Source organism: Musca vetustissima, unplaced genomic scaffold (genome assembly GCF_032173495.1).
Source record: "Musca vetustissima isolate MV318-11 ecotype Yass unplaced genomic scaffold, APGP_CSIRO_Mvet_v1 utg237339, whole genome shotgun sequence".
NCBI lineage: Eukaryota > Metazoa > Arthropoda > Insecta > Diptera > Muscidae > Musca > Musca vetustissima.
In genome coordinates this window covers 23,511-42,919 of record NW_026882866.1, presented here as the reverse complement: position 1 = coordinate 42,919, position 19,409 = coordinate 23,511, and the positions used below count along the sequence as shown (strand labels likewise).

Here is a 19,409-nt window from a genome sequence, read left to right as displayed (position 1 = left end):
AAGAGCTGTATCTTAATCTGAACCGATTTTCGCGAAACTTAGCACACACCATTCTCGGCTTAATTCAGTACGCTGTGCCAAATTTCGTGCAAATCGAAAGATAGTTAGAGACTTTGGTGCACCGTTTACCTTAAATCGGACGAAACTATATATGGGAGCTATATCTAAATCTGGACCGATTTTCTCGAAACTTTGCAGACATGACTCTAGCCTCAATTCAGTACGTTATGCCAAATTTCGTACAAATCGAAGGATATCTAGGGACTTTGGTGCACCATTTACATGAAATCGGACGAAACTATATATGGGAGCTATATCTAAATCTGGGCCGATTTTCATGAAACTTGGCAGACATCATTCTAGACCTAAATGCTTAGGCTGTACCAATTTTCGTGCAAATCGAAAGAGATATAGGGACCGTTTACATTAAATCGGTTAAATATATATATGAGAGCTATATCTAAATCTGAACCGATTTTTCCCAATTTCAATAGGGTTCGTCCTTGGGCCGAATAAGTGACCTATGCCAAATTTCATCCAATTCGGATCATAAATGCAACCTGTACTTTTTTTACAATTTAACATGGACAGACAGGCGGACGAACGGAAATGCATAAATCGACTCAGAAAGTGATTCTATGCATATTCTATTGTCTATCTCGTTTCCTTTTGCCTGTTACAAACATATGCACAAAGACATAATACCCAGTACCACAGTGTGGTGAAGGGTATAAAAATGGAATATATATATATATATATATATATATTGATTTATAGATGATGATGTTGGGGTTATACGCCCGGAGAACTGGAAAAGCACACGAAAAATCCAGACGATTAGCAAAGCGAGCAATCCGGCTCTGGAACGTTGTGCTATAAAAAATGTGAAAAAAACAGAATTGTTGAAGGTGTAATCCTCAGGGTTTAATATCGTCAATTGAATATCACCAGGCAGAATTTGAAGTTTAAGCCGCCTGTCATGAAGTAGTTAGTGGTACTATTTTGGAGAATTCTAAAAATTATTTTTCTGGCAGCAAATTTTATCATTAGAGCATGGGTATAAATTATTAGCTGACCCGCCAAACGTTATTTTGCCTTAGCAATATTGCTAATATATAATTTTCGGCATTTTAGATTTGTTTTTATATCCTTCGCTATACTCGTTAGGTGGAGTGTGCAGATCGTTTGTAACACCTTGGCTCACATTAAGTAACATTACAGTACTGAATATATACAATTTAATGTTTATGAGGAAGTCTCGATGCTATTAATTTATAAGTGAATTCGTGGAAAATAAATTTAAATGAACATGATTTAATGATTTAATTAAATGTTTCCAATATATTTATAAGACTTCCACATAACGGTAGCCCAATATTGAATAATATTTTATACCATCCATAGTTTATGATAGAGCTTTGAAATTGCCACATAATTGCTACTACTCCTAGGATATTAATAATGAAAATGTTCACTATTGGTACACTTTTCAAGGTAGGGCTCAAACATTTTTCCCGTTTTATTTTCTGTATCTTGAAGTTCTTACTCCCTTTATATATACAGAGTCCCGTCCCATAGTCCAATTGTCGGTCCCGTCCGACTTTTGTCCTTTCTTTTCTGGTCAATATTGTACATCTTTCAATATTTTGAGGTACCCCGTATAAGGGCAATTGCTTTTTCGTGTTTGATTTATACGAAATTCGCATAGCGAATGAAATTGAGTCAAGAATTATTATGTTAAGGTTTGTTGAAATCAGTTCGGTACAGATTTAAATATAGCTCCCATATATATATATATATATATGATTGCGGATGCGTCTTTTTTGAACATCTGTTCTATAGGAAGGAGTTGCGATATCGAAAAAACTATAATATCTGTTCATTGCTGAGATTAACGTTTACAAAACATTTAACGTTTTTCTGTTTATAAGAAGAACTTTCCGAATTGCCCTCTAAGTGTCGACATTTTAAAAAAATTACTTCGTACAGTTTTTATCAAACCAACAATGAGTGCTTAGATGGGATCTATGGTCTCACTCATCCTTGTACATCCAACCAGAAAAGATTAACATTTTAAAAATATATAAATCCAAACATTTCATCTAGGAAAAATGTTATCAAACCTTTTTTTGTTATAGTCAATAAAGTTATTGTGCATCGACATATTTGCTAACCTCGCCAGTTTTTGATGAACCAATTATGTTCCGTTTATCGCAAATTTCAATAAGGCCTAATATATTGAATTTGGTAATCATCACAATTGTGTAATAAAAGCGACCCGTATTTTGTTTAGAAAAATACGTCTCTGACCAAGATGACCACGATGGTCCACTCTCAGGATTGTATTCTATGAAGGGAATGGATAAGGATAACGCAACATTTAAAGTTATGTAGAAAGAAGAAATGCGTGAGTCCATATCACCCTTAAAAGCCCAATTTGTGTTGGATAAAATGGGACGTAAAATATCAAAGTTGGCTTTCTTAAAATTTAGTTTAAGCTTTTTTGTTCAATATGATCAACATTAGTTAATTTATGCTGGAATTCCAATCTCACATTAAAAGTTGGGTGATATTTATCTTCAGGTTCAGAAAACGGGGAACATCTACAAATAGATATATTTATCGTTGATGAAAATAAATCTAATATTTTATCTTTAACGTTGGAGATATTATTTATTTGGAATAAAAATTGATCAAATATTGTTTCCCAGAAAATAGCCATGTCAGAAGAAGTTGATAATGTTGATGAAGTAGGCACATAATCGATATTATTGTCACCTAGAACCCATGTTAAATTTGGGAAATTGAAGTCACCAAAACAAATAATCTCATAGTTAGATGGCATTGAATTTGAAGCTTGGTTTATTAATTCAGCATGTCTAATGTAAGAGTTAGGAGCTATATATGAACAGGTTAAGATAAAAGATGAACCTAAATAATTTAATCGAACACAAACAAATTCAGTATCTGCATTATTATTTATTGAAATGCACTTAGAGGCAATAGAATTATGTACAGCTATCAGCACTCCATCGCCGATTTTATTAAGTCTATCATGTCTATAAACATGATATTCATCTGAAAAATTTCAGTATCATCAATCTCAGGTTAAAGCCATGTTTCAGAGAAGACAACAATTTTATAATCGCAATCGAAAGATTTAAGGTAAGTATTTTTTTAGTTTTGTATTGAGGCCTCTTACGTTTTGATAAATTAATTGTAAGGCATTACTTAGTTTTTTTTTGAACCGGATACGTTGTCGGAAATAACCAATGGTTTTGCATTGTTGGATCTTTTCCTAAGTTCAAACTCTTTTACTAAAATCCCATCAGGCCAAAACGATTCATTGACTAAAACGTTAAATATTTTTTGAGGAATAATAAGTTTATATAAGGAAATGTCACGCGGAGTTGATGACTTAAACTTTAAAAAAAATTACAATGTTTTTCATGAAGGCTATGGATTGTAGATTTAATATAATTTCGGACGTTATCTACCGAGGTATTAGAATGGAGCCTAGAAATAAATAGAGTTTTTCTAGGAGCAACAACGATAAGTTCACTATTGTCCACAGAGAGAGGAGGATTTGATAAAGTTACCGGATTTAAAGATGGAGTAACTTCTATAGCAGGTATACATAAAGAAGAAGAATCAGCCAATTTGGCTTCAGAAGATAAGGTCTCAGTCGGAGTACTTTCGTTTGCATGTAACATACAATGGCACAAAGACATAATACCCAGCACCACAGCGTGTTTTTTTAGGTATAATTATTGATTGGTGCCTTTCATTTTCATCATAATAACACTTTATATCCACAATAACAACAATTTAACTTAATTAGAAATCCAAATATTGTGCAAAATTCCTAGGTAGTCAAAATAACATTTTTTTCTAAATTTCAAATAACATTTATTTTGTAAAACATCCAAGCAACAAATAACAATTTAAATCAGCTGCAATTTATTGAGCTGGGTGAGCATTGATGTATTCAATAGCCTTAAGGATGTGAGCTGGAATTGGTGGTGGGGTGGGCAACAAAGGATTGGCAGCATCGACATGGAAACCATTTTCATCGGCGGTGTATTGCAAAGAGACTTGTTCACCTTCGGGTGAGGTGTAGGAGTATTGACCATTGACCTTCCAGGTGTCTTCACCAGCCAATTTACCTTCTTGTTGAGCCTTGATGCCGTTGGAGAATTCGTAGGCATATTTGAAATTGTCTACATTAACTTCAGCATCACTGCGGAGGACATCGGCTTCCTCGTTGGCGGCAACAACGGCCAAAACGCAAGCAATAACGATCTGTCGGTAAAAAAACCAAATTCGTGGTTATTGGCGAATAATCGGAAGAGATTAGAATTATTTAATACTTACGAAGAATTTCATATTGATACGAGTTGTTTGATAGAATCGAAAGATGATACTAATAATCTCATTCTCCAATCGTTACCAATTTATACTATCATATTGTAGCATCGCTGTTTGTGTGATGTGAGGTCACCGGGGAAGAACTTGTTTCCTACGTAAATTATGTAACAACAAAATATTCGACTATTTAAATTAATATGTTATGGCTACTTCGTTGCTGACGATTGAATAATTTTTTTTTGTGGTTTTGTTCTAAGTTTTTGTTCTAGTTGTATTCGAATTAGTAGTTTTGAAATAGGAATTATGCTTGGTGACGTAAAGAATCATATGAATTTGTGTGGTTATGTTAAGTGTATTACTGACAAAAACAAGTGAGCGGAGTAATATAGTCGGACGGGGCCGAACATTTAATACCCTACACAACTACTACTGAGCTCAAAGTTACTGACTCTCTTCATCGATTGGAGGTCAACAGGTCCTCTGCGGCATCTTTTTCGAATCGTGTTTCCCGGAAGTAAAAAAATTATCAATACGATTCAAAGTTTGTTATTTGAAACATTTGTGCTGTTCAGCTTTTCGATATACTATCTATTTATCGAGTTTATGGCAATCGGAAGTTAATGTTTTCGCCATGGAATAAACATTTTGTAATTTTTCACACAAAAGTCGGGCTCCATTTCGCCCGCTAAATATTGACCGATCTTCATCAAAACAGTCATGCTTTTCTATGGTCAGAATAAGGACCAGAACAGACCACATTTTCTGGTCCTAATTGTGGCCTACTGAGCAACCAGAAAAACAGACAAAAAGTTTTCGTGACGATTGGTCCTTAACTGTCGACTGTATGGTCGGACGGACACACATGCCCACATTATTTTAACAATTTTGGATATTTGGTCAAAATGCTTGGGTTTGAGCCAGTAAATGTGTTTCAATTGTACCACTCAAAATTGGTCATTCTACGCTGTTCAATTGTTCCTCCACCACAAGGTGTAGTGTTTATTAATATTGTCATTCCGTTTGTAAAACCTCTAAATAATCACCTAAGATCACGTAAAGTTTATTATTCATGATCAGATTAAAATTCTATGTCGACTTATGGATGTCCGTTTGTTAATACAATTTTACCTGTTTAAAAAATCTTTGCATCAATCGAGTCAATCTTGTTTGAGCGATTTCCAAATTATACAAAAATAACCATATAATATATAACGTCACTGAAAATAACACAACACATGGTAGTCATCATGGAAAATTCTGATGGCGCCCGCTACACATGCGTTGAGCATTAATATATTTGTGATCTTTAAATAGACCTAGTATAACATAGAAATCAAAGATGTAATTGCGACATGACTTGGAGAAATCGATGAATGTTTCAATAACAGTTATAAATATTCTAATAGCATATATCCATATATTCTAAGATCAAAGATATAAAAATATCATCGCTTTTTGAATAAGAACTGATGACGCTAATCGCAGTATCTATTCATTTTTATTTTCTAATTTTGTTTAAGTTAGCAGTCGGCCGATAACAAGTTTTTGAAATATGTCTATAAATGATCTGCCGGTTCCCAAATCAAGAATTGAAAAAAATACTGCTATAAGTATTTTTTAAAATAATTCAGTCTGTTGTGCGAAAATTTGAATATAATATTATTCTCTTTTACTTAAGTAGGCATATTTTTGTTGTTACATAATTAATACAGAAAACTAGTTCTGACCCAATAGTGTTTTAACATAATCTCCAATTCTCAGCTTTGACAGTATATATTGCTAACGATTGGAGGAGGAAATTATTAGTATCATCTTTCGATTCTATCAAACAACTCGTATCAATATGAAATTCTTCGTAAGTATTAAATAATTCTAATCTCTTCGGATTATTCGCCAATAACCACGAATTTCGCTACCCACAGATCGTTTTTGCTTGCGTTTTGGCCGTTGTTGCCGCCAACGAGGAAGCCGATGTCCTCCGCAGTGATGCTGAAGTTAATGTAGACAATTTCAAATATGCCTACGAATTCTCCAACGGCATCAAGGCTCAACAAGAAGGCAACTTGGCTGGTGAAGACACCTGGAAGGTCAGGGGTCAATACTCCTACACCTCACCCGAAGGTGAACAAGTCTCTTTGCAATACACCGCCGATGAAAATGGTTTCCATGTCGATGCTGCCAATCCTTTGTTGCCCACCCCACCACCAATTCCAGCTCACATCCTTAAGGCTATTGAATACATCAATGCTCACCCAGCTCAATAAATTGCAGCTGATTTAAATTGTTATTTGTTGCTTGGATGTTTTACAAAATAAATGTTATTTGAAATTTAGAAAAAAATGTTATTTTGACTACCTATGGATTTTGCACAATATTTGGATTTCTAATTAAGTGAAATTGTTGTTGGAGAAGAATCGGGACTCTGTGTATTATGTCTTTGTTCAGTTGTTTGTAACAGAAAGAAAAATAAAGATTCACTTTCGGAATCGGAGACCTATTTTTGAAAACAAAATACATGTCGCATTTATTACACAATTGTGGTGATGACCAAATTCAATCTATTGGACCTTATTGAAATTTTGCAATAATCAGTTCAGATTTAAATTAGTTTTTGTATAGATTTTTGTCCAATTCTTTAGACATAATGCACCATACATTTTTGTAGTTGTCTGAAATAAAAATATGCGACTTCCGTCAAATCGGCAGAGTATATGAATATATCACGAAGCAGTATAGAATAACGTCGCAAACTATTTATAGTTAGAAATTAACTATCCGAACCCACAAGGTATAATCTAGAGTGAACTTACTTGTTTCATAAAAAAGTGGCGAGTTAAGCAAATATGACGGTGTGTAATCGATGGATAACTTTATTCGCTACAGGAAAATTATTTAGGTTTGACAACATTTGTCCCAGGTTTTGGATTTATATATTTTTAAAAAGATCAACTATTCTGGTTGGATGTATAAGAAGGAGAGAGACGATAGATCGCAGTTTAGCAATTAGCAGAAATCGGTTCAAAATTAGATATAGCTCAGATTTAGATGTAACTCCGATATATATTTTCGTCCGATTTAATGTAAATGGTGAACCAAAGTACTCTATACAGTATTCTATATACCTTTCGATTTGCATGAATTTTGTCATAGCGTACTAACATAATTCGGTTCAGATTTAGATATAGCTACCATATATATTTTCGTCCAATTTAATGTAAATGGTGTACCAAAATCCCTATATATATTTCGATTAACACGAAATTTCGCACAGTGTACTGAATTAGGTCTATAATGATGTGTATTAATTTTCCTGAAAATCGGTCCAGACTTAGATATAGCTCCCATACATATTTTCGTCCGATTTAATGTAAATGGTGCACCAAAGTCCCTATATATCTTTCGATTTGCACGAACTTTGTTATAGTGTATTGAATTAGGTCTAGAATGATGTTTGTTAACTTTCGTGAAAATCGATGCAGATTTAGATATAGCTCCTATATATTTTTTTCTTCCGATTTTATGTCAATTGTGCACTAAAGACCCAAAGGTTGTCCGATTACCACACAATTTTGTACAATGAGCTGTAGTTAATATAAGTTAAACACTGGCCAGTCTCATTGATATCGGTTCAGATATATATTTTCGTCCGATCTTTCACAAATCAGTATAACCTAGAAGTTGGATATAAATGCTTCACCAAGGTGGGTCCAACATTTTGCACTACGTGCTGAAGTTACTTTAACATAACGTGTGGCAAGCTTAATTGAAATCGGTTTAGACTTAGATATAGCTCCTATATATAGTTTCGTCAGATTTTAAGTAAAAGGTGCACCAAAGACCCAAAGTTAGTCCGTTTGCTACAAAATTTTGCACAATATACTGAATGTAGTATAGCGTACCGTGTGTTAAGTATTGTAAGAATCGTTTCAGATTTCCATATATAGTTTCGTCCGGTTTTAGGTAAATGGTTCACTAATGACCCAAAGGTAGACCGATTGACACAAAATTTTGCACAACGTACTGGAGTTAATATAACCTAGCGTGTGGAAAGTTTTGAAATCGTTTCAGATTTGGATAGAGCTTCTATAGAGCTTCAAAAATTCGACGTCTGTTAGGATTCATCTGCTGAATATACCCAAAGTGGTGAAGTGTATCATATAGTCGGCCCCGTCCGACTTTACTGCTTTCCTTACTGGTTTCTATATTAAAAAACGTAAACAAATTTGACAACAATCAATTGATTTTCGAGAGCTTTGCCATATTGAAATTTTTAAATTCAGTTTTATTTTGTGCATTAACAACACATACAATTGAGGATAATGTAAAGTTAACTTGAATTAAGACTGTTAATTCAAATTAAGGCTGTCATCTGTCTAGGCTATTAAACTAATCGAAATTGTTTTTATTTCCCCTGTATACTCTTGTAAAGCTTTTTTTTTAAATCGAAACAATTTTGACTATAAAAGCGACCAATTGTGTCAGTCTCAAAATCTAAATGTTTAAAATGTAATAGTCATGTAGTCGAATAGTTAACAGTAAGTAAATATTTTTCGAATCTGAGCATGAACTGATAAAAAATATATATGGGCAATATTGCCAATTTTTTAACATAGCTGAAGCCGAGGTTCACCCCTTTATAACTCGGGAATTATTTAAGTATATAGAAAAAAGTGAATAGTTTTGGGTTCACTGATTTGTCGTTGCAAACTGTTCATGATATTGAACTCCAAACATTATTTGGGTAGAAGATGTGTCTACTGTAATGTGAAAAAATGTGTAAAAACCGGTTGAGGCGAACCAGTTTTTTGTGTTTTCTATCGATTTGTGACTAAGTCACTCAGTTCACGGGCTCATTGTCAAAGTAAAACTAGGAGCCAACAAAATTGGGACCACGACTCTGGTGTACCATTTTTTAAAATTTTAACTGCATCTACATTTAAATGATGCTGACATTTTGAAGCTCGATTTTTAGTATTTTAATTTTACTTCTAGCTTTTATACTCAACCAGTAACTGAGTAATGAGTAATTTGATATGTATTTTGTGTATGTAGTATGTACAGATTCAGAGTAATACTCATCCGAAGGTGAAAATTTTATGCGATCAAATTTCTAAAAAACCTACTTTTCGGGCAAAATTTTTAGATCTGTCAACTGAATGACACGCGATCAGTAAGGTTTTTTACGTTTCAGATGATATAAAATCTTCTTGGTGAAAATCCATCTACTAGAACGGCGGGAACTGGCCTTCCAAAAACACGAAATTTGACTAAAATTTTTTTTAAAATATCGCGAATTTAATTGCATTTTCTGTGCATCATTTCCGCTTCAATAAATGACCTGACACCGATTTTGATCTTTTTCGAAAATAGAACATTGAAAACACCAGCCGAAAGAGAGATGTACCCAATTTATCTCAAAAATAGTGTGAGCTGGGTCATCCATGGTTCTTAATGGACCGCATTGAAATAGGTATAGATCGATGTATTTTTTAGGGTGCACACCGAAATCGGATGCGCGTTAAAGGCATATGGGGGTTTCGGAAATTATTCGCGTTTTACGAGTTTTTGGGTACTTCAATGCAACATGTAGTACATCATAGCCGTTAAATACAATTTCGCAAAATATACATGAATTGGAAGATAAACTTAAGTACTTCCTGGAAACAGCAAGCGCATCAAATGATTTTGAGAATTACGCGATTTAGACGCAATTTAAAATGTATATTTCATAATTTAGTTTTATTTAAAGATTTATTCTTACTTATAGAACCACATGACTTATCGGGAGGGTCTTGCTACTATCCGCAAAGTGTATACTTATACACAAGAAGTGTTTATTTTTATATATGTCAATTTTTTGGCAAAATTCGTGTAAAATAGAAGAATAACCCCAACATTTGTTTCTGAAATTTCTTGTATAAAATTAAAAAAAAAATAAATATGATGACATTATTTCTTCGAACCAAAAACAAATATTTTTCCTCAATATATTGTTTTGTTGTCGCTGTAATTTACAAACCGCTACACAGACTTTTATAATTTTGATATGATTTTATTCATCATGGTGTTTAAATTAATTTTTAAATTAATTTTTAAATTAATTTTTAGGTTGGTACATGCCATTAATAAAAGTATTGACGTAATCTCCTATATTTTTATTATTTTTCTCATATTTCGCGAAGATGTGCAAGTTTTTCGCGATTATTATAATATATTCATATTCATATTTTACGAAGGAATGTATATATCAACGTCTTTGGTCAATATAATAAACCGCGTAATTTTAAGATTTTTTTCTTATGCCCTAAAACAAAACATCAATAATTTTGGCGCGCATTAACCAAAAATTTGATCGCGAATTGTTTCGGAGTCAGAACATTTTTTTCTATATGTGTACCAAAAATCATTGATGAACCACGAAAACAAAAAAAAAAAACGATTTTTTGATAATGGGATATTATAAAATTGGCAACATTGCCCATATTTATTTTTATCAAAATTAATATTGATCAAGGTTTAAAAATATAGATGACTTAAGATGACAGATTATAGAAATAGATGGCAGATAGAGGACAGATATTGTCCTCTAAAAAAGATGACGTATGGTCACATTAAATTTAGTCACCCGTTGTAATCGTGATAAAAAACTCGAACCTGACGATAATGAAATATATCAACAAAATTATATAGTTTAGTTTGAGTTGAGACAAAATTATATATGTATAAATCTCAAAGTTTTTAAGCAATCATGGCATTCAGCAGTTGGTATGCTGCAGAACAGTGCGCTGTTCATTTTTTTTTTCGATTAGGAAAACGTCAATTATTTGGTGTACAATTTGCATGAACTCAGGCGAAAATATATAGCGGTTATATCTGCAACTGAATATATTAAATGGAAGTTATATCGAAAACATAACCGATTTCAATTCATTACGCTTTGCAATAGAATATGTTAGGCGAAAAACATAGGCTTTTCGGTGCATAAAATCGACGAAAGTATATATAGAAACTTTATCTACATCTGAACCGATTTGAACAAAACTGAACACACATCATTTTAGACTCAGTTCAATAAGCTATGCAAAATTGAATCTCAATCGGAAGAAACCAGCGGGTGTGTTGTGTATCATTAATATAAAAGCGGACGAAAATATGTATGGGAGCTATATTTAAATCCGAACCGATTTCAACAAAACTTGGAAGTCTTATAAATATACTGGGAAACATTTAAATTAATCCGAAAGTCTAACTTATAAACTTCGGTGTATATAAATGTTAATTAATTTATATCTACCTAAACTTTATAAGGCAAAATAGCAACTGGACTTCCTCATAAACATCACATGATATATATATGTATATATATATATAACAATCTTTACGCTCCACCTTGAAGGATGAAGGATATAAAAACAAATTTAAAATTTCGAAAATTATACATCAACAATATTGCCGGGTCAGCTAGTATAGAATATACATTTCTAAACTATATGTAATCTATACCCATGCCCTAATGGTTAAATTTGCTGGTAGAAATATAATTTTTAATTTAATGACAGGCGGCTTAAATTCTGCCTATTCGTTACATCAATCCATATATCGGAAGCAGGTATATTCGTCCGTTTGACGAATTTTTAGGTTTTCGACTGTCAAAAACATTATTTACTTGTAGAAAATGTAATGTATATAATACACGTCATTTATTAGAATAGCTCCCGCATATATAATTTTTTCGACAATATAAATTCTCACATATTTTGTTGTTACATAATTAATACAGAAAACTAGTTCTGACCTAATAGCGTTTTAACATAATCCCCAATTCTCAGCTTTGACAGTATATATTGCTAACGATTGGAGGAGGAAATTATCAGTATCATCTTTCGATTCTATCAAACAACTCGTATCAATATGAAATTCTTCGTAAGTATTAAATAATTCTAATCTCTTCGGATTATTCGCCAATAACCACGAATTTCGCTACCCACAGATCGTTTTTGCTTGCGTTTTGGCCGTTGTTGTCGCCAACGAGGAAGCCGATGTCCTCCGCAGTGATGCTGAAGTTAATGTAGACAATTTCAAATATGCCTACGAATTCTCCAACGGCATCAAGGCTCAACAAGAAGGCAACTTGGCTGGTGAAGACACCTGGAAGGTCAGGGGTCAATACTCCTACACCTCACCCGAAGGTGAACAAGTCTCTTTGCAATACACCGCCGATGAAAATGGTTTCCATGTCGATGCTGCCAATCCTTTGTTGCCCACCCCACCACCAATTCCAGCTCACATCCTTAAGGCTATTGAATACATCAATGCTCACCCAGCTCAATAAATTGCAGCTGAATTAAATTGTTATTTGTTGCTTGGATGTTTTACAAAATAAATGTTAATTGAAATTTAAGAAAAAAAAATTATATTTTGACTACCTATGACATTCGATTTTGAACTATTCCGAAAAGGATACATGAAACTGTATAAAGTGTTGTACAAAAAGGTGATATTGCACAAGTCTATGCCGTTGTGGTATAACCGGTTTAAAGAAGTCCATACAGATCACCGGAAAAAAATGAAATCAAATTCGCTCAAATAAGAAAGTTTGTTCACTGTTTTCTTCGACTGCAATGGGGTGGTCCATCATGTATTCCTGTCTCAAGCTCTTAAGACTTCAACATCCGTATTCACCGGGCTAAGCCACCGATGACTCTTTCCTCTCCCCAAAACTTAAGACACCGATGAGAAGAACGCGTTTTGCTATGATAGAGAAGATAAAAGTAAAATCGAATCAAGAGCTTTTTGCTATACCCAAAAGCGCGTTTCAGAAGTGTTTGAGGGTTTGGAAAACGCTGGTATAAAAGTATTATCTGTATCTAAGGAAGATTACTTTGAAGGGAACAAAGTTGTTGGTTTCCACACATTTTGTACTCCCCGAGTACACTATCTCTTTGAAAATTTTCATAAAAGTGTTAATTTTAGCAAAATATCCACATTTTTCAAATTGTTGTATAATACTGCAGTTCCCTTTTTACAATATATAAATTCTCATGATCAAACGAAGTTGATTTTTCGTTCAATGGTCAATTGAACTACTTTGTTTTTGTATTTTTCACTAAGTTTTCTTGGTTAAGATCTTTGTGTGTGAATGAACATTGCTTCTTTGATTATTATGCTCATCTCGACAGATAAATAAACAAAAAAATAAAATTTTTATGTTGACAGTTTTATGAGATGAATATTTAAAACCTATTAAAATATTTTTTAATATTTTGCTTCATATGAAAACAGGTCCCAGCACAAATTCATACATCTGCTAATTCTATATATTTCTGTAGAACTAATAAAATAACTTCATAATTGTTTTTAATTTATAGCAGAGTTGTCATTAAATTTGTTGTTAATCTCAAAAACATGTGCCTTATTTTATAACAAACATTAAAGTGCATATCAAATGTCAGTAAACAGTCAATATCTTTGTTTGATACAAATTCAGAATTAACCCATTTGTTACCGTTGATGATTGCTCTCGTAAAATTCAGGAATAAACGATTCCTCATCTTAGGCTCCATTGGTAACGATGTGCAAAATTTCGTCCCAATCGGACAAACGTTGGATTTTTGGTGTCCCAAAAAGTCGACTTTTTAGTCAAAGGCAAAAATCGAAAAGTCTACAAATCGACTTTTTGGTCAGAGGCAAAAATCGAAAAGTCTAAAAGTGACTTTTGCGCTCGACTATGTATCCCTAGCCAAAACTAAAGCAACTGAATTTGTAAACTGAATAAATGACCTGTAACTTTATTTTAAAAAGAAACTTTAAATTAACGTTTTTTTAGAAAATATATATATACAATATGCAGTAGTGTTGGCGGGTTATTTTGGATACTATTTGTATTTTGTTTACGCCAAATAGTCAAGGCTGAAACCTAGTTTGTTGTTTCTATAAAAACAACAACTTTTAGTGTGGAATATATGGCATTGTTCCCTTAGTTTTTTGTTGGGATATTCTCCCCAGATTACTTTTTTACAAAAAACCTTTCATACACAAATATCTCTTCTGATAGAGCAAATTACTTACGTTAACACACTCAATGAGAAGTTCGTTGATGCCTGGTCAACAAGGCATTTGCTGACAACTACAATACATTTCCCACTGCTATGTGTCGTCACTTTGTGACGAATGCACATAACATTGTAGTTGGTTAAAGTAATATACGTTACATTCAACAAATAATAATAATTTTTTTTCACAGTAAATTTATGTTTGCAACAGCGAATTTTTCCATTTTGTACTACCGGACCCCCAAAATGAAATCCTGAGTACGTTGCTGCACTCAACATACATTCCCTACTAATAAATAGTTGTTTTTTTTTTTACAAAAACAACAAACTAGGATTCAGCCTGACTATTTTGCAAAAATAAATGTAAAATTTATTTTAAAATAAAAAATCAAAACTAAAGCAACTTTTTGATTTTTTTTTTATAAATAAGTAAATTTTGCTAATAATAGACAGTTTTTATTTACGTCAGCCTAAGATTATCCTTGTATATACTATTCCTCGCATCCTGAACCTTTGGGATGAGGTAATGGTTGTTTGCTTCTGAATCTGTTTTAACCTTGCTATCTATAGGAGTATCTTGCTAGACTCCAAAAAATTACCATAGGGTGAAGATCAGATAATTGTATTGGCCATTATAAAACCCTGATATTTGACTTCCGCAAGCAATGTTTGACACGATTTGGTGTATGTTTTGGGGATAACTTTCAAGTTGAAACACCCAAATAATAAGCGTTTTTCAACACATTTGTATAATGTGATCCATTACTTCATAAATCTCGTAAATAGATCGAATTCCATAAAAAGAAAATCAGTGAGCGGAGTAGTATAGTTGGACGGGGCCGACCATACGATACCCTTCACAAGTACCACAAAACTCTTACTTTCTGTAGATTTTTGGTCAACATTTGGTCAGATATAGAGTTCCTATAGATATATATATATATATATATATAATGTGAACCGATTTCAATGAGACTTGCCAGAGATTAACTTATATTAACTACAGTTCATTGTACAAAATTGCGTGACAATCGGACAAACTTTGAGTCTTTAGTGCACAATTTACATAAAATCGGACGAAAATATATATGGGAGCTTTATCTAAATCTGAACCTATTTTTCTCAATTTCAATAGGAAATTTCGGACGAAAATATATATGGCAGCTATATCTAAATCTGGACCGATTTTCAGGAAACTTAACACACATCAGTCTAGACCTAAGTCAGTACGCTGTGCCAAATTTCGTGCAAATCGAAAGATATATAGGGATTTTAGTACACAATTTACATTAAATCGGATGAAAATATATATGGGAGCTATATCTAAATCTAAACCTATTTTTCTCAATTTCAATTTCCTTGGGCCAAATAAGTGACCTATGCCAAATTTCATCCAATTCGGATCATAAATGCGACCTGTACTTTGTTTACAATTTAACATGGACAGACGGATGGACGGACAGAAAGACGGACATGCGTAAATCGACTCAGAAAGTGATTCTATGCATATTCTCAAAAGGAACCATGTGTCTATCTCGTTTCCTTTTGCCTGTTACAAACATATGCACAAAGACATAATACCGTGTACCACAGTGTGGTGAAGGGTATAAACACAAAAAATATGTTTTTGGACCACTTCATCCCAAAATTATTATCTGATCAACACCGAAAATTATGGGCATTGTCCTTGACAACAACTTGAACCTCATGGAACAGTTCAAAGCGATCAGCGCTATATTTTTGCCCTCCAGTGTGGTAACGGCTTACTGTATATATATGAATACATAAGCACCTGTAAATATTTAAGTGTAGCTCCCACATCCGAGTATATGAATACCAATGCTTGTTAAGGATTGTAACTTTGAACATATATATTTGATGATTTAGAAGAGATGAAAAATGATTTACAAACAATTTTTGTTATTGTTTTTTGTAATTAAAGAAGGTCCTTATTTTTGATGGCGGGCATGATAACTCCTCACTGGAACATCGGAATCGAAAATTCAAACGGTGTTAGAAAGAGTACATGTCTGGCTCCCGTGTGAACTAGGATTATTGACTTCGCTCTAAAATTAACAAAATGGCGGACCTTTGAAAAATATATACTATCAACTTCTCGGGTATATTTCCTTCAGGGATAAATATATATCCCATATAAAACAAATTTTGTAATTTTTCACACAAAAAGTCAGGGCCCAATTGACCCGCTAAATATTGACCGATTTTTATCAAAACAGGTATGCTTATTCTTATCGCCAACATATTCTGGATGGTGTATTATTCAATATTTGTATTATTCAATATGGACGAATATAAATTAGCTCAGAAAATGATTCTATGTATATTCTCGAAAGAACCCATGTGTCTATCTGTGTACCATTTGGTAGTAAGGAATAGGAAATATCAAATTAAGCAAGGGGGATTTACCTTAATGTTTTTATTTGTTTCCTAAAAAGAATGCAAAATATCAAATAACGGCTAATGCGATGAAAACCTTGTTCAAAATACAAATAATTTTTGCGGGTTACTGATATATAAGGTCTACCACAAAAAGAGGACCGATATTGATGTTCTAAAAACTCTGAGAATCCGGTTTCAAAATGTCAGCATCCGTTTTGGGTGGATACAGTGATTATATGGAAAAACCATACATTAGGACCAATTGTCCATGAGGTATTCTTCAACTTAGTCACTGTCATATGTACGTGCGTTGTGTTATTTAGCCACACATCAGGAAAGAACACAAATAAACTTGTTGGCTTCAACACATTTTCAACTATTTTTTTACATTAGCACCATCACAGCTTCCACGCACCATATTATTTTTTACCAATATTTTAAGATTTTGTCAAGAAAACTTAATTTTATACAAATGAATTTAAATTATATGCAATATGTTCATATTTCGCGAGTTATGAGTTTGCAAACCTCTGCGTAAAGGAATTTAAAACATTTTTGAATATCCCAGGCCTTTATATGGGTACCCCCAATATTGATCACAGAAAAATTTATATTTATTAGCACTAATAAATTCCACATTACGATGAACTGTCGGATGAAAATCTAGTTGCAGGACACTTTTTTCGGGGTGAATTGTACCATCCATTATCGGATATCGACATAGTCAGACGTATCGAGCTGCAGCGACTACGGTGGCTAGGTCATGTTGTGAGAATGTCTGAGGATGCCCCAGCTCAAACATGGTCTTTCAAATTGGAAAAGCTGCGCACAAGACCGACGTCTCAAGCCAGATAAGTACGTTTACTATTTTTCCTCTTAACTCAAAAAATCACAAAAACTTCATTCCTAAATATTTATATCGGTCCACGTATAAGTTTCAATATCAACTATCTACCTAAATTCCTTGTATTTAATATCATTGTATCATATGATTTATGATACGTCCGCAGCGAATATTCACAAAACTCAATCTAAATCAAATATAAATCTAAATCAAAATAACGGTTGCTGCATTTGCATTATTCGGCTAATTAATAATTCGCCATGCAGTCCGATAGATAACAATCAACTCAACTACTACTTATCTAATTAGGTATTCGATTCGATACAAACTCTGGTTTAACTAGTTTCCTGTCGTCAGTTATGGCGCTAAATATCACCAAATAATGTGTCACATAACAAAGACGCCAATTAGAGGCCGATAACGACTATAAATACACGAATTATTGGACAAAGAAGGTATCAGTTATTTTTCACAATCGAAAAAGTTGCAATCACCAAGATGAAATTCACTGTAAGTATAGTATTAAATAAAATCAAATAAGGACTAGAGAGAATATTCGCATAATTCTACCTTCTCATCACAACTCGACAGATTGTCTTATTGGCCTGCCTTTTGGCTTTCGCTTATGCCAACGAAGAAGCCGAAGTTGTCAAGGAATTCTCTGAAGTTAATGTGGAAGATTTCAAATATGGCCTAGAACTGACCAACAAGATCCGTGCCGAACAAGAAGGTCATTTGCAAGATAAGGACAACTGGGTCGTCAAGGGTGAATACGAATATATCTCCAAGGAGGGTAAACCCATCAAGGTTACTTATACCGCCGATGCAACTGGTTATCATCCACATGTTGAACAATAAAAAGTAATGTTATACATAAATGTGCGTATATCCAGACGTTGAGAATAAATGTGTTGCATACTTTGTAAATAAATAAATATTTTCTTACAAAAAAAAAAAAAAAAAAAAAAAACAATTACCATTAGCATTGACATCAAATTCGTAAATATAAGTAGTTAGGAAAGTTCAAAAGTATATGACCTTTTTCAGTTTTCCTTTCACCACTTTGGATACATACAAGAAATGTTAATATATACAATATCATGTAGATAGAACATAGTGCTCTGACCACAATTTTATCTCGTGTATATGCACCATTTACATAAAATCAGACGCAAAAATATATGGGAGAAATATGTAAATCTACACCGATTTTTGCAATTTGTAATGTATTAACAATGCAATGTGATGTGTATTACACATCACCCTAAACTCACCTCTGCGAAATGAAAAAAAAAAATGTTTCTTCCTTAAATATAATATGAGTAGATGATTATGTTTAAACAATAATGTTTTTAATAGATCATTTGTATATGTTTATATTTAATGGGGACTGTGGACTGATACTGATAACTAATGGTAGGCTATAAAATCCTCAAACTACTATAATTTAGATTACAAAGTTTTATGGGGCTATGCCTAAAGGGGACCAATATTGATTACATAGTGTAGGAAGTAGCGAATATTGGGGGAGCATTATATGAGGGCTATGCCTAATTAGTGACTGGTATATGTCAATTTTGAACCCAATATTTTAATTTTTTATATCCATTCTTTCCTTCAGGAGGTATAACTATATTAAGGAGATGCCCAAAAGTCTGCCGAATTCGGTTGAAAAATGCGCTTAAGAACCCCAAAATACTGAACATTGGGGGTCCCTTTATATGGGGGCTACCCGAACAAATGGA

The 19,409-nt window shown here is 33.2% G+C and overlaps 4 protein-coding genes across 4 annotated transcripts; 3 read left to right on the top strand and 1 right to left on the bottom strand.

Moving 5' to 3' along the window:
- Positions 1-3,960: 3,960 nt before the first annotated feature.
- On the bottom strand, positions 3,961-4,386 carry LOC133329546 (cuticular protein 47Eg-like). The gene is made up of 2 exons (XM_061538022.1): positions 4,375-4,386; positions 3,961-4,302 (listed from the first exon to the last, which is right to left on the bottom strand). Exons 1-2 carry the CDS (start codon positions 4,384-4,386, stop codon positions 3,961-3,963), a joined length of 354 nt encoding a protein of 117 aa, XP_061394006.1.
- A 1,825-nt stretch (positions 4,387-6,211) lies between these two features.
- On the top strand, positions 6,212-6,632 carry LOC133329545 (cuticular protein 47Eg-like). The gene is made up of 2 exons (XM_061538021.1): positions 6,212-6,223; positions 6,291-6,632. Exons 1-2 carry the CDS (start codon positions 6,212-6,214, stop codon positions 6,630-6,632), a joined length of 354 nt encoding a protein of 117 aa, XP_061394005.1.
- Positions 6,633-12,279: 5,647 nt separating this feature from the next.
- LOC133329542 (cuticular protein 47Eg-like) lies at positions 12,280-12,700 on the top strand. The gene is made up of 2 exons (XM_061538019.1): positions 12,280-12,291; positions 12,359-12,700. The coding sequence occupies exons 1-2, from the start codon at positions 12,280-12,282 to the stop codon at positions 12,698-12,700; spliced, it is 354 nt and encodes a 117-aa protein (XP_061394003.1).
- Positions 12,701-18,144: 5,444 nt separating this feature from the next.
- Positions 18,145-18,527, top strand: LOC133329544 (larval cuticle protein 9-like). The gene is made up of 2 exons (XM_061538020.1): positions 18,145-18,174; positions 18,256-18,527. The coding sequence occupies exons 1-2, from the start codon at positions 18,163-18,165 to the stop codon at positions 18,520-18,522; spliced, it is 279 nt and encodes a 92-aa protein (XP_061394004.1). The 5' UTR covers positions 18,145-18,162; the 3' UTR covers positions 18,523-18,527.
- Positions 18,528-19,409: the final 882 nt, after the last annotated feature.